The 22,442-nt window shown below is 46.1% G+C and overlaps 1 protein-coding gene across 2 annotated transcripts in view; it reads right to left on the bottom strand.

The window, feature by feature from the left end:
• Ino80d (INO80 complex subunit D) overlaps positions 1 to 22,442 on the bottom strand; it is a 61,173-nt gene that overhangs the window by 32,489 nt on the left and 6,242 nt on the right. The window contains exons 2-4 of one of the 2 annotated variants that reach the window (XM_059277902.1): positions 20,409 to 20,514; positions 5,483 to 5,573; positions 5,128 to 5,374 (exon numbers count right to left, since the gene is read on the bottom strand). In XM_059277902.1, the coding sequence (XP_059133885.1) occupies positions 5,128 to 5,345 (218 nt within the window). In that variant the 5' untranslated portion in view covers positions 5,346 to 5,374; positions 5,483 to 5,573; positions 20,409 to 20,514. Of the gene's footprint in view, positions 1 to 3,299; positions 3,402 to 5,127; positions 5,375 to 5,482; positions 5,574 to 20,408; positions 20,515 to 22,442 lie in introns of those variants that run through there. The other variant, XM_059277903.1, reaches the window with a different exon arrangement.

Raw genomic sequence — 22,442 nt, 5'->3', positions numbered from 1 at the left:
CATATCCACACATGTACACACTGACACCACACAAACACACCACACAAACGCGCGCGGAGGCAGGGACTAAGAGTGGCTAGTAGAATGAGCATCTCAGTAGGCAGAGATGTAAGAACCCTGACTGTCTCCTGCAGCACTAGCTGAAGTAGGCACTAAAATAATTCAGGTAACTCCACTACATTTACAAAAATGAATTTGCCCAAAAACACTTCCCAAACGGAAACTGACCAAATGGGGTATAAAAAAATCAAAGTTCATGATGACTTCAGCAACAGGCAGGCTACCTTTGTAACTTAAATACCATAAAGGATACAGTCCCTGTACATAATGAGAAAATAAAGACCTGTTATTCCAATTAACCATACTGAAAACTTGTCAAGGGTCTATGGAACAGAATATTCTCCAATCTGTATTCTTCACACAGTTCCCACAGCACGTTAACAGGTGTGCCATCCAAATAGTACCCCACACTTAAGTCAATTTGGAAAATTATAGCTTAACCAAAATGACATAATAATTTTGTTGTTGCTTGTTTCTGCTGAAAAACTTCTCAAAGAATGATGTATAATAACGTGTATTATGAAGTTCCAAGAGGCAGATGTACCCTCTAGAATCTGTCAGTGTTTCCCAAAGCTGTCTGAAGGAGAGACCCACGCCTGAAGCAAGCATGCGACATCTCTGCACAGCACCGGGCAGATCATACATCATCCTACATAAAAGAGACTCCTAAGCAGGGCTGTGAGGAAGGCGGTGTCAGGAAAGACTAGGGACGAGGAAGTTAAAAAGAAGCAGAAACAACCCTGGGTACGGTGTACCAGCCTTCAGTCCCAGCACTGGGGAGGTAGAGAGAGGCACGAGGACCAGGACTTCAGTATCTCCCTCTACACAGGCAGTTCAAGCCCAGGCTGGGGGACTTGAAACACAGGATCAAAATACAACAATCAAAGAGGGAAACACAGTAGTCACACACAGTGGCACACTCATAATCCCAGCTACTCAGAATACCAAGGCAGGAGGATGACAAGTTTGAGGCTAGCCTGGGCTACATAGCAAGAATTTTATCTCAAAATAAAAAAGGGCCAGGAGAAGCTGAAGAGATGGCTCAGGAGTTAGGAGCACTAGCTGCTCTTCCATAGGACCCAGGTTCAATTCCCAGCACCCACATGACAGCTCACAGCGGTCTGTAACTACAGTTCCAGTGTACCTGACACCCTCACACAGGCAAAACACCAATGCACATTCTTAAAAGGGGCAAGGGGGCAGCCAGGAGGGTAGCTCACTGACAGAGCAGGGCCTGGGTTCAATATCCGGTATAAAAGAAACAAAACAAATGTTTTTCAGCATTTGATGGAAAGATTGGTTTCTTACGAAAGAATGGTAAGGCAGAATCTTAATTTAACTTACAAGTCAGGGCAAGAGAGGTGGCTAGGTGGTTAAGAGTATTTGCTACTCAGTCATGAGGAGCTGGGTCTGCGTACAAACACCAATGCTGGGCAGCTCACAAAAGCCTAACCAATCAATCATTCCCCTCAGGTAGAGAGGTGAATTTGTACTTGCATATTTCAATGCTGTGCAGAACTAAGTAAACATTCTAGTTCAGTTAGGAAGACTTTTCCCTCTTTAAGAAACAGCTCGGCCGGGCGGTGGTGGCGCACGCCTTTAATCCCAGCACTCGGGAGGCAGAGCCAGGCGGATCTCTGTGAGTTCGAGGCCAGCCTGGGCTACCAAGTGAGTTCCAGGAAAGGCGCAAAGCTACACAGAGAAACCCTGTCTCGAAAAACAAAAAAAAAAAAAAAACAAAAAACAAACAAACAAACAAAAAAAAAAAAAAAAAAGAAACAGCTCAAGCCAGGCAGTTGGTGGCACACGCCTTTAATCCCAGTACTCAGGAGACTGAGGCAGGTGGATCTCGGAGTTCGAGGCCAGCCTGGTCTACAGAGTGAGTTCTAGGACAACCAGGGCTACAGAGAGAGCCCCTGTCTCAAAGACCAAAAAAAAAAAAACAAAAGCCAGGCCAGGCGGTGGTGGTGCACGCCTTTAATCCCAGCACTCAGGAAGCAGAGGCAGGCGTATCTCTGTGAGTTCGAGGCCAGCCTGGTCTACAAAGTGAGTTCCAGGAAAGGCGCAAAGATACACAGAGAAACCCTGTCTCGAAAAAACAAAAAACAAAAACAAAACAAAAAAAAAACCCCAAAAAACAGACCTCTCTTCTGTCCTCACTAGTAAGACAGTACTTGCTTTGAAACGAAGCCGAGGACAGAGGCACACTACAGAGATGCATTTGCAGCGAGACCTGAGTGAGCCACGCAGAGGTTCACCGTAGAGGCGGGGTAAGGCATTACCCCTCAGTCCCCGAGAACCGAGTGCACAGTGTTTAATACGAGGTTAGGAAGGTCAGCGCTTTCTTTCTTACTGTGCTAAGCACCTGTTTCTGAGTTTCAGGCACTGTAATCCGAGCCACACGCGCTCACCAGAAATTCTAAAAGAGAGCCCCCAATCACCTCACGTGCGCATTCTGGTAGGCTCTAAACCTACAGAATTATTCATTCCACACTGAAAACAAAAGATATTCATGACATAAAGAATATTCGGTTCTTGGCCAGTTTATGCAGATCGACATTTGCTTACTTTAAAGAACAAGGACAACAAACAAACACGGAGGGAATGTGTGTCAAATTTTCTACCCTAATAACACAGCATCTAAAACCGTGTTCCAGAATGATCTCTGTGATCAGAGAATGGGAAGAGGTGTGAAGGACTATAAGTGAGTATTGTTCTTAAGAATGTAAAAGATAACCAATTACAACCCATTTCCTAAAAACAGCACAAAGTAGCCGGGCGGTGGTGGTGCACAGCTTTAATCCCAAGCACTTGGGAGGCAGAAGCAGATGAGTTCGAAGCCAGCCTGGTCTACAGAACAAGTTCCAGGGCAGCCAGGGCTACACAAAGACACCCTGTCTCGAAAAACAAAACAAAACAACAAACGAACAAAAAGCACAATGTAAAGGAAAATAGCAGTGTTTTTAAAGTATAAATTCACAAATTCTATCGACAAGTCTGCCCTTAAAGTGGAAATACAGCCAAAGGGGGTGAGGGATGGGGCGAGGCAGGGTGGGGTGGGGTGGGGCGGGGCCGGGTGCCTAGCCAAGCTCCATAGAGAGGCTCCTGGGGCAGCAAAGGGCGACCCTGGGCACAAGGATGCAGCTTTGAGAGTCCCAGGTTGTCCTGCCCCGCCCCCCCCCCCCCCCCCCCCCCCGACTTCCCTCAACTGTGGCGCTCTCCTAAGGAGCCAGCCCCACCCTAAGATGAAGCCTGGCTGCTTCTGTAGAGGCTGATGCCAGTCCCTAGGCCCCGCCTCTTCATTCCTGTAACTTGAAGTGGGTCTCCTGCTTCCAGGTGGACCAGCCCCTTCAGGATGACTCCAGCACCACCGCCTCTGCTAAACTGTCCTCCTTATTCTGTAATAAGGGCCTCAGGAAGGGCATCCTGAAGCCAAATCCCTTCCGCCCAACCTAGCGCTTCCTTCGATCCTAGGGAGCTCTCCATGGCCACACATAGCTTAGGTAGGGACAAGGAGAAGGAAAAGATCCGGGAGTCTGACCTCCACTGGGGTGGAAAGAGTTCATCTGCTAAGACACAAAGCAAACCACCAAGATTCTTAATGGAAGGTGTGATGCCCTTAACTGGCCGGGCTCAGACTCAGTCCTTGACACACCCTGCTCCAGCAGGTCTGATGAGCGTGTGGGGACAGAGACCACAGCTGTCCTGGGCCCTGCTCCATCCCCAGAGCTGGCTCAGGCCTGGCCCCTCACAGTGGGCTGGTCACTCCTCCCTCGGGCTGTAGAAATGCTTTAGAAGTGTTTCTTGAACCCTAGGCTTAGCTCTGTGTGGTCAGTATCTGGCCTCTGCCAAGAAGGTGTCACAGACTGTACGTAGACAGCAGACCCAGAAGGAAGCAGTCTCTATGCCTAGAGCCTGAAGAAAGGAAAAGGTATACCAAGAGATGAGAGCAATGAGTCTCTCCGGCCTGAGGCAGAATGTTCGGTCAGTGCTGTTTCAAAGAACTTTGAGTGACAGACGGTCTTGTAATACACCCCCATCAGGGACTGGGAGGGGGGGGAGGGGACGGGGGGGGGGGGACGGGGGACGGCACCAACCCGGTAGAGTACTGTACTAAGCAAACACCTATGAGGAACATTTCCAGCTTAAAACTGAGATTCCCTCCCTTTGTCCCCATGACTAGACTCCCCGGTGACGAAATGACTTCCAAGCCCCCAGAGGGTTTTTGTTCTCTGACACTCTGTGACATTATCCTGTATGATAATAAAGATTCTAAAAATAATTGTTAAATGAAATTTGAAAATGCTAGAAAAATATAAAGAGGATAATTAAATTATATTTTTAAATGAAAATACAATTCATAAGCACAATGCATATGGGACACTTTTTAACCATAAAAGGCCACATTAGTAAACAATGTCAATCATGACTTAAGATATCTATTATGGAGCAAATCTAATGAATGTTTCATTATTTTAAATTCTTTTCCAACTAATACATCTTTTTGTTTTGTTTTGTTTTGTTTTTGAGACAGGGTTTCTCTGTGTAGCTTTGCGCCTTTCCTGGAACTCACTTGGTAGCCCAGGCTGGCCTCAAACTCACAGAGATCTGCCTGGCTCTGCCTCCCGAGTGCTGGGATTAAAGGCATGCGCCACCACTGCCCGGCCCAACTAATACACCTTTTATTACCTTTCATGAAGGCATTTTTTCCAAAACCCAAATGAATTCTGACGGTGGCACTTAATTAGTTCCTACCCTGTGGCACCCACGGGCAGAGAGAGACCAGCAGTTCCTTTGGCGGCCACACACCAAAGAGAGCAGCATTGCAAGAGCTGATGTCAATTTCCAGGGGGAAACTAAAAGTCTATGAAATCAATAAAGAAGAAAATACTCAAACACACTTTAAAATGCCCCCTAAAATGTTCTTTCTTATCCCCAGAAGCACCCCAAAGTTTCCTTGGACAGCCGTAGGACTCCACATTGAAATTTAACACACTGTAAAGAAACAGGATCAGAGACAAAATTCCAAGACTGCTCCCGACCCCGCCCGGCCCCAGGGTGGCTTACCTCCGATCCTCTGATTTGGGAATGGGGTTGGTGCAGCGCTGGCTATTGTACTTGGCCACATATTCACATTGCTTGAAGGGGGCGGTCTTGTCTTCCAGAACGTGTCTGATACAGAAAGCGTAGCCGTTGAGTCGACGCTGCTTGCACAGTTTGGGGCTATATGAGCACAAGGGCTTATTGTCAACCTCAGAGAAGTGTATATGTTTCCCTTCATACATCACGTGACTCTATTCCTTGTGAACATCAGCTAAAAGGCCACCACAAAAAAGAAACCCAAATGATAAACAAATCAGAGAGTGTAAGGCAGACTCAAGTAGAGAATTTCACTGAGGGACTTGTGGCCTCTCAGCCATACCTGATTTTAAATCTTCTGCACCACAGCAATGTGAAGAGAGCCCAGGGGGACCACAGTTTGGAATGCTCTCAACCAAGAGGAAGCAGATTGTCTACAAAACATCAAAGGCCTCGTTAACACAGATAAACAAAACCAGCTCACCCAGAACATAAAACATTTCCACATCACCCTTCTTAACGGATGGAATGAGAATCGAATATTCCAAGGATGAGACCCAACAGGAAAAAGGGAGTTGTAAGGATTATCTCACCCTCCAAAATTGAACCAAATCATCTTTACTCTGTGACGGGCTCAAAGTGGCTCAGAGCAAGAGCCTCTTCCACCAAGTTAACTCCACCAGGGTCTACACCTGGAACCCCAGCACTTGGGAGGTGGCGGCGGCGGAAGAAGGAGCAGGAGTTCCAGGTCATCCTCAGCTACACGGTGTTTGAGTCAGCCTGGGCTACATAAGTAAGGGGGTGGGGAGAAGGACGGGAGATAGAGGGATGGCTCAGCAGTTAAGAGCATGGCCTGTTTTTCCAAAGGACCTGGGTTCAATTCCCAGTACCTAAAGGATGGCTTACAAGCATCTATAACTCCAGCCCCAGGGTCTCCGCTAGGCACCCATGTGGTGTACAGACATACATGCAATACCCAAACACATAAAACAAACAAATAAATAAAACATTTCAAAAACAGTTTCTGTACAAAGCACTACATTTTTTGTTACATTGGCAAAATACTTAGCAATCTGTTGAAAAATGTTTCTATGAAATGCAAAACCAAGCTGTTTATGGTATCACACACCTATAATCCTAGCATTTGGGAAGGTGAAGCAGGAGGATTACTTTGAGTTCAAGGCCAGTCTGTTCTATATAGAGCCTAGCCATGCCATCCAGGGGTACACAGGAAGAGCGTATTTCAAAGAAACAAACTAGCTCCAGGTAAAGGATGCTTGCTGCCAAGCTGGATGACCCGAGTTCGATCCTCCCGATCAACAGAGTGAAAGGGAGAACCGACTCCTGCAAGTTGTCTTCTCATCTCCATACTGGTCCACGGCATGTGTGTGTACAGAAGCACACACAGACAAAGAAATGAATGTAATAAAAATCAAAGAGGAGGAGGATAAGAGGTGGGGGCAGACGGTGAGATGGCTCAGTGGGAAAAGGCACCTGCTGCCCAAGCCTGGTTACCTAGGTCAATCCCCGGAACGCACATAAACGTGGGAGGAGAGGCCTGACGCCCACAAAGTTGTTCTGACCTCCATATACATCATATACACAGTGATAAAAAGTGAATAAAAATTTTAAGTCAGGCATGATGGTATTCACCTGTAAACTCTCAGCTCTTGTGGAGTAGAGGCCAGAAGAGCAGGAGTTCACGGCTAGCCTACACTACGTGAGATTATAATTAAAAAAACAAAAACAAGACAGGCGGTGGTGGTGCACACCTTTATCCCAGCACTCAGGAGGCAGAGGCAGGCGGATCTCTGTGAGTTCAAGGCCAGCTTAGGCTACAGAGTGAGTTCCAGGAAAGGCACAAAGCTACAAAGAGAAACCCTGTCTCAAAAAGCCAACAAAAACAGAAACAAAAACAAAAAAAAACCAAAAAAACAAAAACAAAAAAAAAGAACAGGTTGGGGAGTTGGCTCAATGGCTAAGGCACTTACTATAGAATCATGAGGACTGGAGTTCAAATACCCAAAACCCATACAGATGCAGGTAAGTGTGATAACCCACCTGTAATCCATAGGGTTACAGAGCAAAGTAGGCGGAGCCAGCAGCCACAGCTCTGTTTCAGTCTTAGAAGGCTGCAGTTTAAAGCAATAGGCTCAAGGTAATATAAAAAATAAGCCACGTAAAGATGGCTACCACACAGAGAATCTGGATTATGTTCTCTTTGATATTCGTAACTGAAGAAAAACATCTGATTGCAAAAGCTGTTGAGTTATGCCAAAATGTATATTTTAAAGGTACCCTGACTTCAAAATTTGGATGTAAGGATATGTTGCTTTGGAAAGGAGGCTCTGCTTTTGTTTCCACAGAAAGCCAGAGGCTATGGATTTGTTTCAGATTAAGATACATCAGGTTTGACCAGCCAAGACCCCCTGAAAGGTCTCCGATGACACCATGGCCCAGATGATCCAACATCCAGAATGGTTTGAAGGCAACTGGCTCAGACAATACAGCCTCATGGACTATTCCATAATTCTAAAATTTTCTTTGTGTCCCCATAAGATACAGCGCCCCCCTCCAGCAGGAAGTAGTAAGAGAAGCTACGCCCAATTTCCCAAATTATATGTAATTTTACTATGTTAAGGTCAAAACCTTCCTTTTTGGAAAAAAAGAAAAAGGGAAGTGCTGTGGGATGGTCTGTATGTCAAATGCTCTCATTGGTCAATAAATAAAACACTGATTGGCCAGTGGCCAAGCAGGAAGTATAGGCGGGACTAACAGAGAGGAGAAAGAGAGAACAGGAAGGCAGGGGAGACACTGCCAGCCACTGCCAGGACAAGCAGCATGTGAAGATGCCGGTAAGCCACAAGCCATGTGGCAAGGTACAGATTTATGGAAATGGATTAATTTAAGCTATAAGAACAGTTAGCAAGAAGCCTGCCACGGCCATACAGTACTTGGTTGGGTCTGAGCGGCTGTGGGACTGGCGGTAGACAGAGATTTGTCCTGACTGTGGGCCAGGCAGGAAAACTCTAGCTACATCTGACCAAACTAGCTAAGCAAACTAGCAGTGTGAGAGAGCCTGCCTCGGTGTATAAGGTAGAGACCAACTGAGGAAGACACCGGACATCACAGAGACAGCTGACCCAAGCTAGCGGAAGACCACGGACTCCAGACTGACAGCTGGGGAGCCTGCGTAAGTCCGAACTAGGCCCTCTGAATGTGGGTGACAGTTGTGTGGCTTGATCTGTTTGTGGGGTGTGGGGGTCCACAGAGGCTTCCTAGTGAGACCTTACTCAAGGTCAGAGGATCTGAGCTTGCTTTACCCAGCATGGCTGCATAATGGGATATTTGGGCCACCAGCGTGTTTACCAGGTGTTTTGAAGGGTCTACACTTGGCTTTGATCTTGAAAGGAGGAGGTCCTCACCCCTTGGCAGTTTATAAAAAGTCCATTAGAATAAAACTCTGGGTGGCTGGATATTGACCTAGGGCCCTCCCAAAGCTATCCTGTGACTGTCTTTCATGTCATCTCTACCTGTATTTCTATCTAATACTTCCTCATTTCTCTCCTCCCCTGCCCCCCAAAGAATCCTTCAACTGGACTCTGACAGTCGGGTTCCTGGCAGTGGGACCAGGACTTATCCCAGGTGCATGAACTGGCTTTTTGGAGCCATTCCCTATGGTGGGATAACTTGCTCAGCCTTGATGCAGGGTGGAGGGGCTAGGCCCTGCCTCAACTTTGTATGCCAGACTTTGTTGAGTACCCAAGGGAGGCCTTACCCCCTCAGAGGAGTGGATGGGGGGAACTGGGGCTGGTAATGTAAAATGAAAAAAATAATTTAAATTAAAAAAAGAAAAAAGTATGTTATTTGGGGGTTGGCAAGGTGACTCAGTGGACAAAAACATCTGCCACCAAGCCGACAATCTGAGTTTAGTCCCAAGGACCCACACGGTGGGAGGAGAGAACCAGTCCCTGAAAGTGATCCCCTGACCTCCACATACCCACCACAGCACTCCTGTGTGAATATACACACATAAACACATATTAAAAAAAATTAACTCTACTTCCTTTCTAATATTCTGTCTGCCACACCCGCCCCATCCAAACCTGAACTTGTTGTAGCACTTACATACCAACAAGCTGAACCTAACTTACGAAGTCAGTGTCAGTGAGTGGCCAGAACCTCAACTCCCTCCCAAAGTCACCCAGAGGGTGGATGACATAGCTTAGACATCCCTTTTTGAAAGTCAAGAAATACCCTTCCTTTAAGAACTTGAATATGGGGGCACACGCCTTTAATCCTAGCACTGGAGGCAGAGGCAGAGAGATCTCAAGGTCAGCCTGGTCTACAGAGTGGGTTCCAGGACAGCCAAGGCTACACAGACAAACCCTGTCTCAAAGTGGAATATGGGGCTGGAGACTCGGGTGGTAGAGTGCTGGCCTGAGCCCTGGGTTTAATCCCCAGCACTACATAAAAAATAAGCGTGGCGAGATATGCTTGCATAGCCCAGGCCTATCCCTAAAATCTCAACACTCTGGAGATGGACACAGGAGGATCAGAAGTTCAAGGTTATGAGAGCCTGTCTAAAAGAAAAAAGAAACAAGCTCCAATGCTGCCAGAGCAGCACAGTGGCCACAAAACAAATGCTCAGCATGTGCAAGGCCAAGGTTTAACCCCAGCACCGGAAAACAAGCTGGAAGGAAGAGAGAAGAGAGGGAAGGAGAACACACTATAATGAACGAGACACCACGCAGATGTCTGCGGCAGAAGAAATGGATGTTCAAGTCCAAAATCTACCATGTCCCGTGTTATCTTCAACAAATCATTTAAACTTTTGGAATCTCAGATTTCTCATCTGTGAAACAGGGATAACAGGGGTTATATCCTCAATAGGTTCTAAGGATCCAAGGGCACCACATGAACTGAACTAAGGACCATGGCTAGCACGTGGTAAGCTCTGGAGAAACAGAAGTTATTCACAGATGTTAACTGTATGGCATGTTACTGTCTTTTCACAATAACAAGAGATGCTCTATGTTTCTGGAGAAGAATACTCACCACACAGAAGGGTCAAATGCAGATTCTAAAGCCCCATACAGTCTGGAACAATGAAATGAACTTTTCTACAGAGTCAGGGTCTCAAACTTCACAAAGACAAAAAAACCCCCAAAGTATTACTGTAGTTAGTAACACTGTACGCACTAATAGACCTAGCCAGGCACAAATGCACGGCAAAAATATGAGCTCTCTCTTTTCACCTTATTAGGGCAAAAGAAGAATTGAACTAAAATGTGTTGAGTTGCCCCCAGAATAAGGGTGCCACCCAGGTAGAACAAGAATGATTACCCAAGAAAAAAGATGTGGAGCCAATCCCCAGTGGAGTGAAAGAGAAAGAGAGGGGTATGGTGATATATTGTTTGTAATCTAAAAAATAAAAGCTTGCCTGAAGATCAGACAGCTAGCCACAGAGTTATCCATAGAGGTCAGGCAGTGGGGGCACAGACCTTTAATCCTAGCACTCGGGAGGCAGAGAGAGATGTGTCTGGGTCTCTGTGAGTTCAAGGCCACACTGGGCTACATGAGATTAATCCAGTCTAAAAGAGAAACAGCCAGGCAGTGGTGGCACACACCTTTAACTCAAACACTTGGTTTCACACACCTTTAATCCCAGCACTAAGAAAGTTGAGACAGGAAGTGATATGGCTGGGCAGAGAAAGGAATGTAAGGCAGGAGAAGACAGGGACTCAGGTCTTTTCAGGCTCTTGCAGGCTGAGGAGTTGGTGAGTTAAGAGGTGGCTCGCTCTGCTTCTCTGATCTTTCAGCTTTTACCCTGATACCTGGCTCTGTGTTTTTATTAAGACCAATTATCATTCATGCAACAGAGGGGTATGGGGGAAGTCAATCAATCAGTCTCAGGGGCTAGCATAAACCAGATGTGCAGCTGGTACACACCTGTAATCGCAGCACTCATGAGGCAGAGGCAGAAATTCAACATCATCCTCAGCTATACGCTCAGTTATGGGCTAGCCTGGTGTACAGGAGACACTGACTCAAAACAAACAAACAAAAATTCTACTTGCCCTAAAGGTCTGGGTCCTGAAGACAGGACATATGTGAAAACAAATCTTTGAATGTTTACATTCCGTGCCACTCAGCCATCACTGAGTAGTTCATGAAATTAACTCAAGTCTATTTGAAGATCTACTGGGTTTGTTTTTTGTAAGTTACCCTTGGGGCTGGTGAAATGGCTCAGTGGGTAAAGGTGCCAATCACCAAGCCGAAGGGCCTGAGTTGCATCCCTGGAACCCACGTAGCAGAAAGAAAGGACTCTTATAAGTTGTCTCTGGCATCCACATTTGCACAGTGGCACGAATGCGTGTACATGTGTACCCACTAGCAAACACACACACACACACACAATAAATGTAATTTTTGTTTTAATTTTTAAAAAATATCTTAGCCAGGGTTGGGGATTTAGCTCAGTGGTAGAGCGCTTGTCTAGCAAGCGCAAGGCCCTGGGTTTGGTCCTCAACTCTGAAAAAAAAAAAATCTTAGCCAGGCAGTGGTGGTACAGACCTTTAATTCCAGCACTCAGGAGACAGAGGCAGAGGCAGAGGCAGGTGGATCACTGTGAGTTTGAGGCCAGCCTGGTCTACACAACTAGTTCCAGGATAGTCAAGGCTACATAGAGAAACTATGCCTCGGAAAAAAACAAGTAAGTGTGTGTGTGCGCGTATCTTACATATAAGTTAGTTTTAAAAAAAAATTATTTAAGTGGCCAAGGTGATGGTTCAGTGGATAAAGCACCTGCCAGACAAATCTGAAGACCTGAGTTTGAATCCCCAGAATCCCCAGAAAAGCCAGGTGCAGCACCATACATCTGTAATCCCAACACTCCGACCAGGAGATGGAGGTGGAGACCACAGAGACCCGAGCTCTCAACCCAGCTAGCCTTGCAGGCACAGAGGGAAAGGAAAAACAAGGAGACCCTGTCTCAAATTAGGTAGAAGGTGAGGACCTACACCTGAGGTCATCCTGTGATCACACATGTACCTGGAGTACGCACCTGCATTCACTCACGTGAATGTGTGCACATGACTGTGCACACCTACATGCATACACGAACAGAGAAATAAAAAATAAAAAGGCCTGAGTCACCATACCCCACTTCCTTTTGAAAACCTTTTCAGCCAGATGTGGTAGTGCAGACCTGTAATTCCAGACAGGGTCAGAAGAGGGGTCAGATCTGATGAACTGGAATTGTAATTCCAGAGAGGGTCAGAAGTGGGGTCAGATCTGATGAACTGGAATTGTAATTCCAGAGAGGGTCAGAAGAGGGGTCAGATCTGATGAACTGGAATTGTAATTCCAGACAGGGTCAGAAGAGGGGTCAGATCTGATGAACTGGAATTACAGGTAGTTGTGAAACACCATGTGGGGGCTGAGAACAGAACCTGGGTCCTCTGCAAGAGCAACAAGTGCTCTAACTATTGAGCCGTCTCTCTCTCCTGCCTTCAAAAAAAGAAAAAAAAAGGTGGTAGGAGGTTGTTCTGTTTTGGTTTTTGTTTTGAAGTTTTCCTACCTTGTTAATCCCACTGACATCTTCAGTTACCCATCAGCTAGCTTTACTGCAGCACCCACCTGTCCTCCTCTCTGGGCTGGCCTGAAACTGTGCTCGTGTTCATGCAACCCTCCTGCCTCAGCCTCCCAAGCACTAGGATTACAGCGTGAGCTGCCACACCGGGCGCTCTAGGTTTTCTCAGAGACTTCTTTGTGTCCATCATCCACTGCTTTGAAAGCGACTTTCATAGCCAGATGTAGTGGTACACACCTTTAGTCCAGTACTTCGGAGGCAGAGGCAGGTAGATCTCTGTGAGTTCGTGGCCAGCCAGGTTTCCACAGTGAGTTCCCAGACAGCCATGGCTACATACTGAGACCCTGTCTTAAAAAACAACAGCAAAAAAGGGACTCTGAATCCCACACTGAGGAGAGTCTTCTTCATTTTGCACTCCCAGACACCAGCCCACCCTTATTGCCTGTTGTCTGATCATTATCTCTTGAGCTTCTTCTCTTTTCTCCATTTTCAGAAGAGCAACATCTCACCTCCACCCCTACCACAGGGGAGCATTTGATGCCAATTTTCACCTTTCTGCTGTCTCTGCAAGTGTTCATCACAAACCTCTTCCCGAGGCTAGCTAGTTTCCACAAGTTCCCACATGACAGAGGGTGGGGACAGGGAACTCAGGCTTTATTTCTCTTCAGTTGACAAAAATAATCAGCTGTTAGCTCCTTGCTGCCAGTTTCTCCTCTACTCTGAATGTCTTGCAAAACGTAAGAGGTGCAGTCCGTAAGTAAGCCTCACCTTCCCTGCCGGTCAGAGAGCCCAACAGACAGACCTGGCTTTGCCCTGCAAGCATGAGGTCTGTTGGTTTGGTCCTCAGCCTGTACCACCCGCTTGGTGGAGAGTTGTTCCCCTCACTGTGCCTGGACACCTGCTCAGCCACTGACTCTCACTGCCTCGCTGTGATGCAGTGGTCAGCACACCGACTTTCTCACTGCAGACACTGACTCTCACTGCCTCACTGTGATGCAGTGGTCAGCACACACTGACTTTCTCACTGCAGACACTGACTCCCACTGCCTCGCTGTGACGTGGTGTCAGCACACACTGACTTTCTCACTGCAGACACTGACTCCACTGCCTCGCTGTGATGCGGTGGTCAGCACACACTGACTTTCTCACTGCAGACACTGACTCCACTGCCTCGCTGTGATGCAGTGGTCAGCACACACTGACTTTCTCACTGCAGACACTGACTCCCACTGCCTTGCTGTGATGCAGTGGTCAGCACACGCTGACTTTCTCACTGCAGACACTGACTCCCACTGCCTTGCTGTGACGCGTAGTCAGCACACACTGACTTTTGGGTTTCTTCAGTTGCTTTAGAGAAGGGAAACCTAGATGTAAGTGCACTACCATGGTTAACCAGAAGTAGTTTTAGAAAATACTCATAGGCCAGAAGTGGTAGCGCATGAGAGGCAGAGGCAGACAATCTCTGTAAATCTGAGGCCTGCCTGGTCTACATATCATGTTCCTGGCCAGTCAGGGCTATATCGTGAGAACTGTCTCAAAAGACAACTCAGGAGGCAGAGCCAGGCAAATCTCTGTGAGTTCGAGGCCAGCCTGTACTACAGAGTGAGTTCCAGGACAGCCAGCCAGGGCTACACAGAAAAAGCCTGTCTTCAAAAACAAAAACAAAACAAAACAAAACTCTGTGTAGTAAAATACATCTGATGGGAACAGTGAGTCGAGTCGCTCAGCAAAGCACTTGGGGCTGCCAAGCCGGACCACCTGACTTCAATCCCCAGGACCACACACACACACTCACACACACACAAAGTTTTTAAAATATTTTAATACCCGACAATAACAATCAAAATCATAAAATATTTATCATGTAAGCAATTTTTTTACAACACAATTACTCTTATAATAAATATCTATTTTCTAATTTTATCTTGTTTTGTTTTGCTTTTTGAAAAGGTCACAGACAGCCCAATCTGGCCTGGACTCTCTACGTAATCAAGGATGACCTGGAACTTCTGATCCTCCAGTGTCTACTTCACAAGTATTGGGACTACATGTGTGACATCATGATTGGCTGGTGCTTACGTGCGCACTTTCTGTGTGTGTGTGTGTGTGTGTGTGTGAGTGTGTGTGTGTGTGTGTACATGTACATGAGCTCACACATGTGGAGGACAACTTGTAAGGGGTCAGTTCTCTTCTTCCATTCTCCATGTGCATTCTGGGAACTGAACTCAGATTATCAGGACTGGCAGCAAATGCCTTCTCCTACTGCACTGTCTGAACAGCCTTGAGACCCTATTTTCTAATTTTAAATAATCAACATGCTATAAAAGAAATTCTCATGCTTTTAGACTTAACAGTAAGAATTTACTTACTAAACACTAATGAGAAGACCATCACTTCCCAGAAGCCATGGCGGCTGTAACAGTAAGAGGTAAAGCTTTTCCCCTTAGATGATTATAATCCACACATGAGATGTGTCCAAAAGAAAAAAAGTAAGGGGGCTGGAGAGATGGCTTAATAGTTAGGAGCACTTGGTACTCTTCCAGAGGACTTAAGTTTAATTCTCAGCACCCACATGGGGCTAATAGCCACCTGTAACTCCAGTTCCAGGGGATCGGACCCCCTCTCTGGCCTCCATGGCACTACATGCACAAAGTGCACAGACACACACACAGACAAGACACCAACCCACATTAAACCACGGTAAATAAATCTAGAAAAGGAGGGGAAAGGAGGGGAGGGGAGGAGAGGAAAAGAAAAGAAAAAAGAAAGGAAAAAGGTACTTTAGGCAGACTTTTATAGCTCTGGACACCTAGGATCTCTCTGCTCTCACCAAGACTCAGAACAGACGGATTCATCTGCCCAGAACTAAAGACTAAATTTCCCCTTCATTTCTATATAGTGCCCTTTTCTCCGGCCAGCCCTCGTCCAATGTGTGTGTGTGTGTGTCTGTCTGTCTGTCTGTCTGCATGTATGTATGTATGTACATGTGAGTACAGGTGTTGTAGAGACCAAAGTGGATCTCGTGGAGCTGGAGTACAGGAATGTGTGAGCTGCCCAACATCCATACTGAAAACTAAACTCAGTCCTCTGCAAGCACACACAGCACACAATCTTAACTGCTGAGCTATCTCTTCGGCCCCACTAGCCCATCTTTACAAATACAGTTCAGGCACCAGACACGGGGCCGCATGCCTTTCATCTCAGCACTCAGAAGGCAGAGGCAAAATGCTGTTTGGTCTACAGTCTACACTGGGATTTCTAGGCCAGCCAAAACCACAGAGTGAGACCCTGTCTCAAAAACAAACCAACCTCAGGACACAAATCCCCACAGCTGAGCCAGCTTCTGCTCATTGGAGGTCCTTCGGTATGGTCCAGTTTGGGCACTCACCACATTCTCTTTGTCAATTACCTGTCCTGTCCTCTTCCGTCCTAGAAAACAAGCTCCCGAGGGCCAACCGTTTCCTGAGCATTATCAAATCCCAATCAGTGCATGCTTAATGCAGAGACTTCTATAAAACTATTTCTGTAGCCCTGTGTAGACATGATGTGTATGTGTGTGTGTGAGGGTGCACACGTGCCATAGCACACACGTCACAGCATGTGTATGGAGGGCGGGCAGGCATCAGTCTTCACCTTCTACTACACTTCATGCTCCAGGCCAGCAGGAGTTCTGGAGAAGTCTCCTGTCATTGCCTCCATCTCGTCATGGAGTGTTTGGGTCACAGTTACATGCCACCAAGTCTGTATTTAACATGGGTTCCAGAAACCTGAACTCAGAGCCTTGGGTTCGTACTTCCTAAATCATCGTCCCAGCCCTCGATACAGAATCTTAATTGAAATGGAACTAATTTAAATAGAATCGAAACAAATAATAACTCTTATTTCAGCACACCTGTTTGGGGAGGGGGTGCATGGGTACCACAGCATGCACATAGAGTCAGAGGACACTTCTAGGGCTTTGATCTCTCTTTCCAACATGTGGATCCTGTAGAGGGGCCCCAAAACAGCTTGACCACACAGCTGCCATGACAGGCTTAGAGGCCCAGACACAGCTTCTGTCACAGGCTTACTGGCAGGCAACACCCAGACCCAGGAAAAGCCATAAGCTGACCCCACCCAGGGAGGGCCTGCATCTAAGGGGAAGTACCTGACATCCCAAACATTCCAACCATTAGAAAAGGTGGCCAGATGTCCAAGAGTCTAGCACACACCTACTTCTGTTTTACAGATAACCCTAGACAAATGTCAACCAATCAGGGTCCTGAACCCTGGAAATTCCCTCACCCCAACCTCTGCTATGATAAAAACTCTACCCCACCTGAGCTCAGGGCTCTCTGCTCTCACCACTGTGTCGAACAGACAGAGGGACCAAGCCCCGGAGCTTAAAGGTAATAAATAAAGGCCTTTTCTTTTACATGTGAGATTCAGTCTCCCTGGTGATCTTTTAGTCCCTGCAATCTAGGCATAACAGATCCCAGAAGTCAAACTCAGGTCCTCAGGCTTGGCAGCAAATCCCTTCACCTGCTGAGCCAGCTCTTCAACCCATTAATAGTAATTCTTGTTTTGGGTTTGGGTTTTGGTTTTTCAAGACAGGGTTTCTCTGTGTAACAGTCCTGCCTGCCCTAGAACTTGCTCTGTAGACCAGGCTGGCCTCGAACTCACAGAGATCCATTTGCCTCTGCCTCCCAAGTGCTGGGATTAAAGGCTAACAGTAACTCTTAATTCTGGGTTGTCTACTCAAAGTGTATAGCATATACTGCTATAATTAAATAATGCCCCCTTTCTATTTTTGAGGTTTGAGTCCAGGGCCTCATCTATGCTAAGCCAGGATAGTAACACTGAGCTATACTCTTGTGTAGCACGAATCTTAAAAGGTCTTATTAATTAAATCAGACCTAAGGCCAGTTATTGTGGTGAATGCTGGAAGATCAGAGAAGCAGAACAAGCCACAGCTACCTCACCTCGCCAGTTCCTCAGCTGATCCTGTTTCCTCAGACTAGAAACCTCTGAGTCCTCATCCACAGTGAATCTCAGCTGAACTGCTGCTCAAAAGCCTAAAAGCTTAACCAGCAAAAGCTTTTAGTTTCTGGTCTTCACGCCTTATATACCCTTCTGCTTTCTGCCATCACTCCCTGGGATTAAAGGCATGAGTCACCATGCTTGGCTGTATCCTTGAACACACAGAGATCCAGGTAGATCTCTGCTTCTGGAATGCTAGGATTAAAGGCATGTGTGCCACCATTTCCTGGCCTCTATATCTGGTGGCTGTTCTGTTCTCTGACCCCAGATAAGTTTATTAGTGTGCACAATATTTCGGGGGACACAATACCACCACACTCTTGGACCTTAAATAATTCTTAAAAAGCACTAAATTGGTACTTCGCAAAGTCTATATAATTACTTCTTACAGTCATAGTCAAATACCAAAAGAAAGTTGCATAAATTGGAAGCTTTACCGTTTTTTTTTTAAGGGTTAGGGGTTGGGGTGATTTGGTAGTATAATACTCGCCTGGGTTATTCAGAGCCCAGCATCACAAAACGGTGGTGGCGGGAAATACTATTAGATTTCCTAAACATATTCATGATGAGAAATAGCTAGAACTAAGCTCTACTGTTTCATGCAAGACAAAAAAAATACTTCTTAAAAAAGCTGGGGGGGGGGGGGAGGTGGCTCACACCTTTGTATCTCACCCAGCACTCAGGAGACAGAGGCAGGAGGATCTCTGAGTTCAAGGCAGTCTGGTCAATTCCAGCACAGCCTAGGCTACACAGGAAACCCTCTCTCAAAAAAAAACAAAAACAAAAAAAGAACAAACAAAAAGATTGGGCATGGTGGAACTGTTATTGAGAACAGACAACAGTCACATTCCACAACAAACACATCTAAATATTGAATTCAGAAGTGAGAAATACGGGCTAGAAATCTTAATTTTTGTTTTCTTTAGGTTGCCAGGTATGGTTGGTTGTATTACCTGAATCCCAGCAGGAGGCAGAGCAGGACGGGCACAAGTTCACAGGCCAACCTGGTCTGCAGTGAGTCCCAGGCCAGCCAGGGAGATATGCAGGACTCTGCCCCAGCACAACATAAAACCCTTCTTGGTGCTAATTCTGACATTAATCACACAGCTACAGCTCACTGTTAGAGGAAAACAGACAATGGCAGGGAGGAGATGGGCAAGCTTTCAGGGAATGTAGCCACAAAACGGGACAAGAGCTCAAGTCCAGCCTGGTCTACAGGGCATGTCCAGGACAGTCTGATCTACAGAGAGGAACTCCAGGATAGCCTGGCCTACAAAGCAAGCTCCAGGACAGCCTGGCTACATAGAGGCTCTGTCTCAAAATACAAACAAACAAAAAGATCTGAACTCTATTTATTCTCTTTGGGACATCGTGTCCCCTGTGTGGCGCCTCTCCCGGTCACTATCATTCCTTTAATTCTGTTTCAAAGGTGTGTTCACTTCACTGCCACAGCATCTGTCTGTAATTGCCACTGTAATTTTATATTCCACCACCTTTAAAGCACAGAGACCTACCAACGTCCAACTACTCTTTTTTTTTTTTTTTTCCTTCCGAGACAGGGTTTGTTTCTCTGTGTAGGTTTGCACCTTTCCTGGATCTCACTCTGTAGACCAGGCTGGCCTCAAACTCACAGCTCTGCCTCCCGAGTGCTGGGATTAAAGGCGTGCGCCACCACCGCCCGCCAATTATTCTTCTAAACTGGAATGAATGTGGACTTTGGGGAGCTCCTCGAAGGCCCGCTCCTCCCATTGCAGACCCCCCCACACACAAAGCCCACCAAGGGGCGGCTCCTCTCCGTGAGATGCTTGAGACCACACCTACAGGCTATTTAAGAGGGCCCATAGCCTTGCCATGTGGTTTCTCCTCTTCCCCTGGGACCACCTGGGAATGCTCTGCTCAGATTAAATCTGGACTTTAATTCGGCCTGATCTGATTCACTGCATCGGAGGAGCCACACATACATACACACACACAAACACACACACACCCCCGGGGTGAGGGTGGGGGTTACTTATCAGTAAGTTCTTGTAATAGCAGTTTTCTAACAAATTAATACAGACAAGAATATTTACTTATCCAGGAGTGGCCACTACTGTGCTAAACTCAGTCTCCTACTTCAGCCTTTAAACTTCAAGGTTTTCTTTTACTTGAACTTTTAGAAATGAATTTGAAGGGCTGGAGAGATGGCTCCGGGGTTAAAAACACTGGCTGTTCTTCCAGAGGACCCAGGTTCAATTCCCAGCATACACATGGCAGCCTACAATTGTTTATAACTCCACTTTCAGGAGATCTGCCTCCCTCAAACATGTAAAACACCAATGCACATTAAAAAAATAAACAACTTTTAAAAAAGAATAAAATGAATTAGAGTGTAATTGACCAAGAAAAAAATAAATCTAGCTAATTAGAATATACTAATTTTTAACATGTAAAATGTAGTAAAACTTCACTGAAGATGAAAATATATCAACCGATATGACTGAAAGAGAAAACTGCCCTTCTCCCAAAAATATAAAGTCATAATCAAGTGCAAACCAAAATAATTTAAAAAGAAAGTAAGTGCTTACCAAATACTTGGTATGTGCCCAAGACTCCTCAAAAGGCAAGTGTACCAATAACTTCACTTTATGAATTTAAATTAATGAAATGGCCTTACCTGACTTATGAGAAAGGTTAGGGACAGTTTATGCAGCAGAGAAATAGATCATTCATTGCCTCTGGGAGGATCAGGGATGGGGCTCAAATCTGGTCAGTTTTCTCATCTGTAAAAGGAAGATAATTGTATGTACCTCATTGAGTTGCTTAGCAGAATTAAATTAGGTATTTCAAGAACCCATGCTTAGCATGGTACCCAGCGCATAGTAATCACTTAACGTTAACTACTATTAGAAACAGTAAGTGGTAGTTTATTAGTATTATCATTTTCATCTCCAATCTGCAGGGCTAAAATGTCCTCTACCAGCTGCCAGTGGTTTCTGAATGGTGCAGTATAATTCTCCACTAATTCAGGCCCTCCTACCTCCTTGGGGCTAGAGTTACAGAATATACTGAGAAGTTTCTCCTGCGAGCCACATCTAAAAAATGGTTTCTACATCTGTAAAGAGCACTTAGGTATTGATTCTCTTCGGACAGAAAACACTAACAGAAGCCAGGCCTTTAACCTCAGCACTTAAGAGGCAGAGGCAGGTGCGTCTCTGTGGATTCGAGGCCAGCCTGGTCTATATGGTAAGTTCCAGGGCAGCCAGGGCTACATAGTGAGACTCGGTCTCAAAACAAAGCAACAAGCTGAAGAGTGTTTGGGGCCTGGGGGGACATTGTTTCTTCCCTAGCACGTGGCAAGCTCAGCTTTGATTCCCTAGGAACCCCAGAGTGCAGGCACACGTGTACACACTTGCACACACTTGAATGATTTGGATAGAACATTCATCAGCTCCAGTTAATAATTCTTTACCACAAACGCTAACTGAATCCCTGCCTGTGTCCCGACTACTGTAGACAATCCTACACTCCAGAAAGGAGAAAAAGTTAGTGGTGGCTAACCTCAGATTCCTGTTCTAAGAATCTAAGACTAATGGCTCTTCTGCTACCGAATCCATCCACTTTTCCTTCTCTTACTTGGATTCTCGGGAGCATGTGGAGCATGGGACACCTGGGGCTACTCACTCTTGGAAATCTCTCTCTCTCCCGGCCTCAGTCAGTAGCCTCTCCTCCCCTGCCTCCACACTCAGCCAGCATTGCTGGCCAAGCTTCTTTTGATTTTACTTTATAGCGGCACAGGAGGAAAGGCCTACGGTGGGGCAGAAGTGGACCACGGGCAGACCTCAGCAAACTTTGCTCTTCTGAAGGCTCCAACTCCAACAAGTTTCAGCAAGTTACTGAATTTAAAAAAAAAAAAAAAGCAGACCTCACAGGGTGTGGTGGCTCACACCTGTAATCTCAATACTAGGGAGGTTGAGGCAGGAAGATTGCTGTGAACTCAAGTCTGTCAATTCCGGGCCAGCTAGAACTTGTGTGAGATACTGTCTCAAAAAAGACAACAGAGGCTGGATGGGAAGGTGGCTACAAGTTCAAGGCCACCGTAAGCTACATGAGACTTTTTCTCAACAAAACAAAGAAACTAAACGTTGAAACCCAGTCCTACATCCAGACCTTCCAAATTTTCAGATTTAAAATTTCTCACAAAATTTAATATTTTCAGGTCAGCAGCTGGTTGAAATTTCTAAACATTCACAACCAAGTTATTTTATAATCTGTTCTGTCTATAAAGTCACTAAGTTATATACAATACTGTAAGTCACACAAAAGCATTCCCAGGGCATTTATTGTCATTTTTAATGTGTATCTGACTCCAGATTTCAAACCTACCACTTGGCTGCCCTCTGAGGACGCCTCCCACCCCGCCTGCCCCTCCATGCAGACACACTTTGGGGGCCCCTTACCCTGTAAGCGGCCTCTGCCACCTCTCTGGCTCACAGCCACCTTAGTTCAAAACCCTCCTCACTGTCTTCTGGGGAGCTGCCTCGCTGGAATTCCATCCATCTCACCCCCTACTCTTTATACAACTCCAATTGCTTTATTTTAAGTAATGTACTTGGCCAAAGACCCTCAGAGTCACTAGTAAATTTAAAAGAAACCCACACTCCTTACCCTAGCAAAGAAACTTGAGTCTCCACTTAGCATTTACACCACC

The sequence above is a fragment of the Peromyscus eremicus genome, chromosome 13, assembly GCF_949786415.1.
Source record: "Peromyscus eremicus chromosome 13, PerEre_H2_v1, whole genome shotgun sequence".
In the NCBI taxonomy this organism is placed as follows: domain Eukaryota; kingdom Metazoa; phylum Chordata; class Mammalia; order Rodentia; family Cricetidae; genus Peromyscus; species Peromyscus eremicus.
Note: the sequence above shows the minus strand (reverse complement) of the source record. Positions and strands in the feature narration are given on the sequence as shown.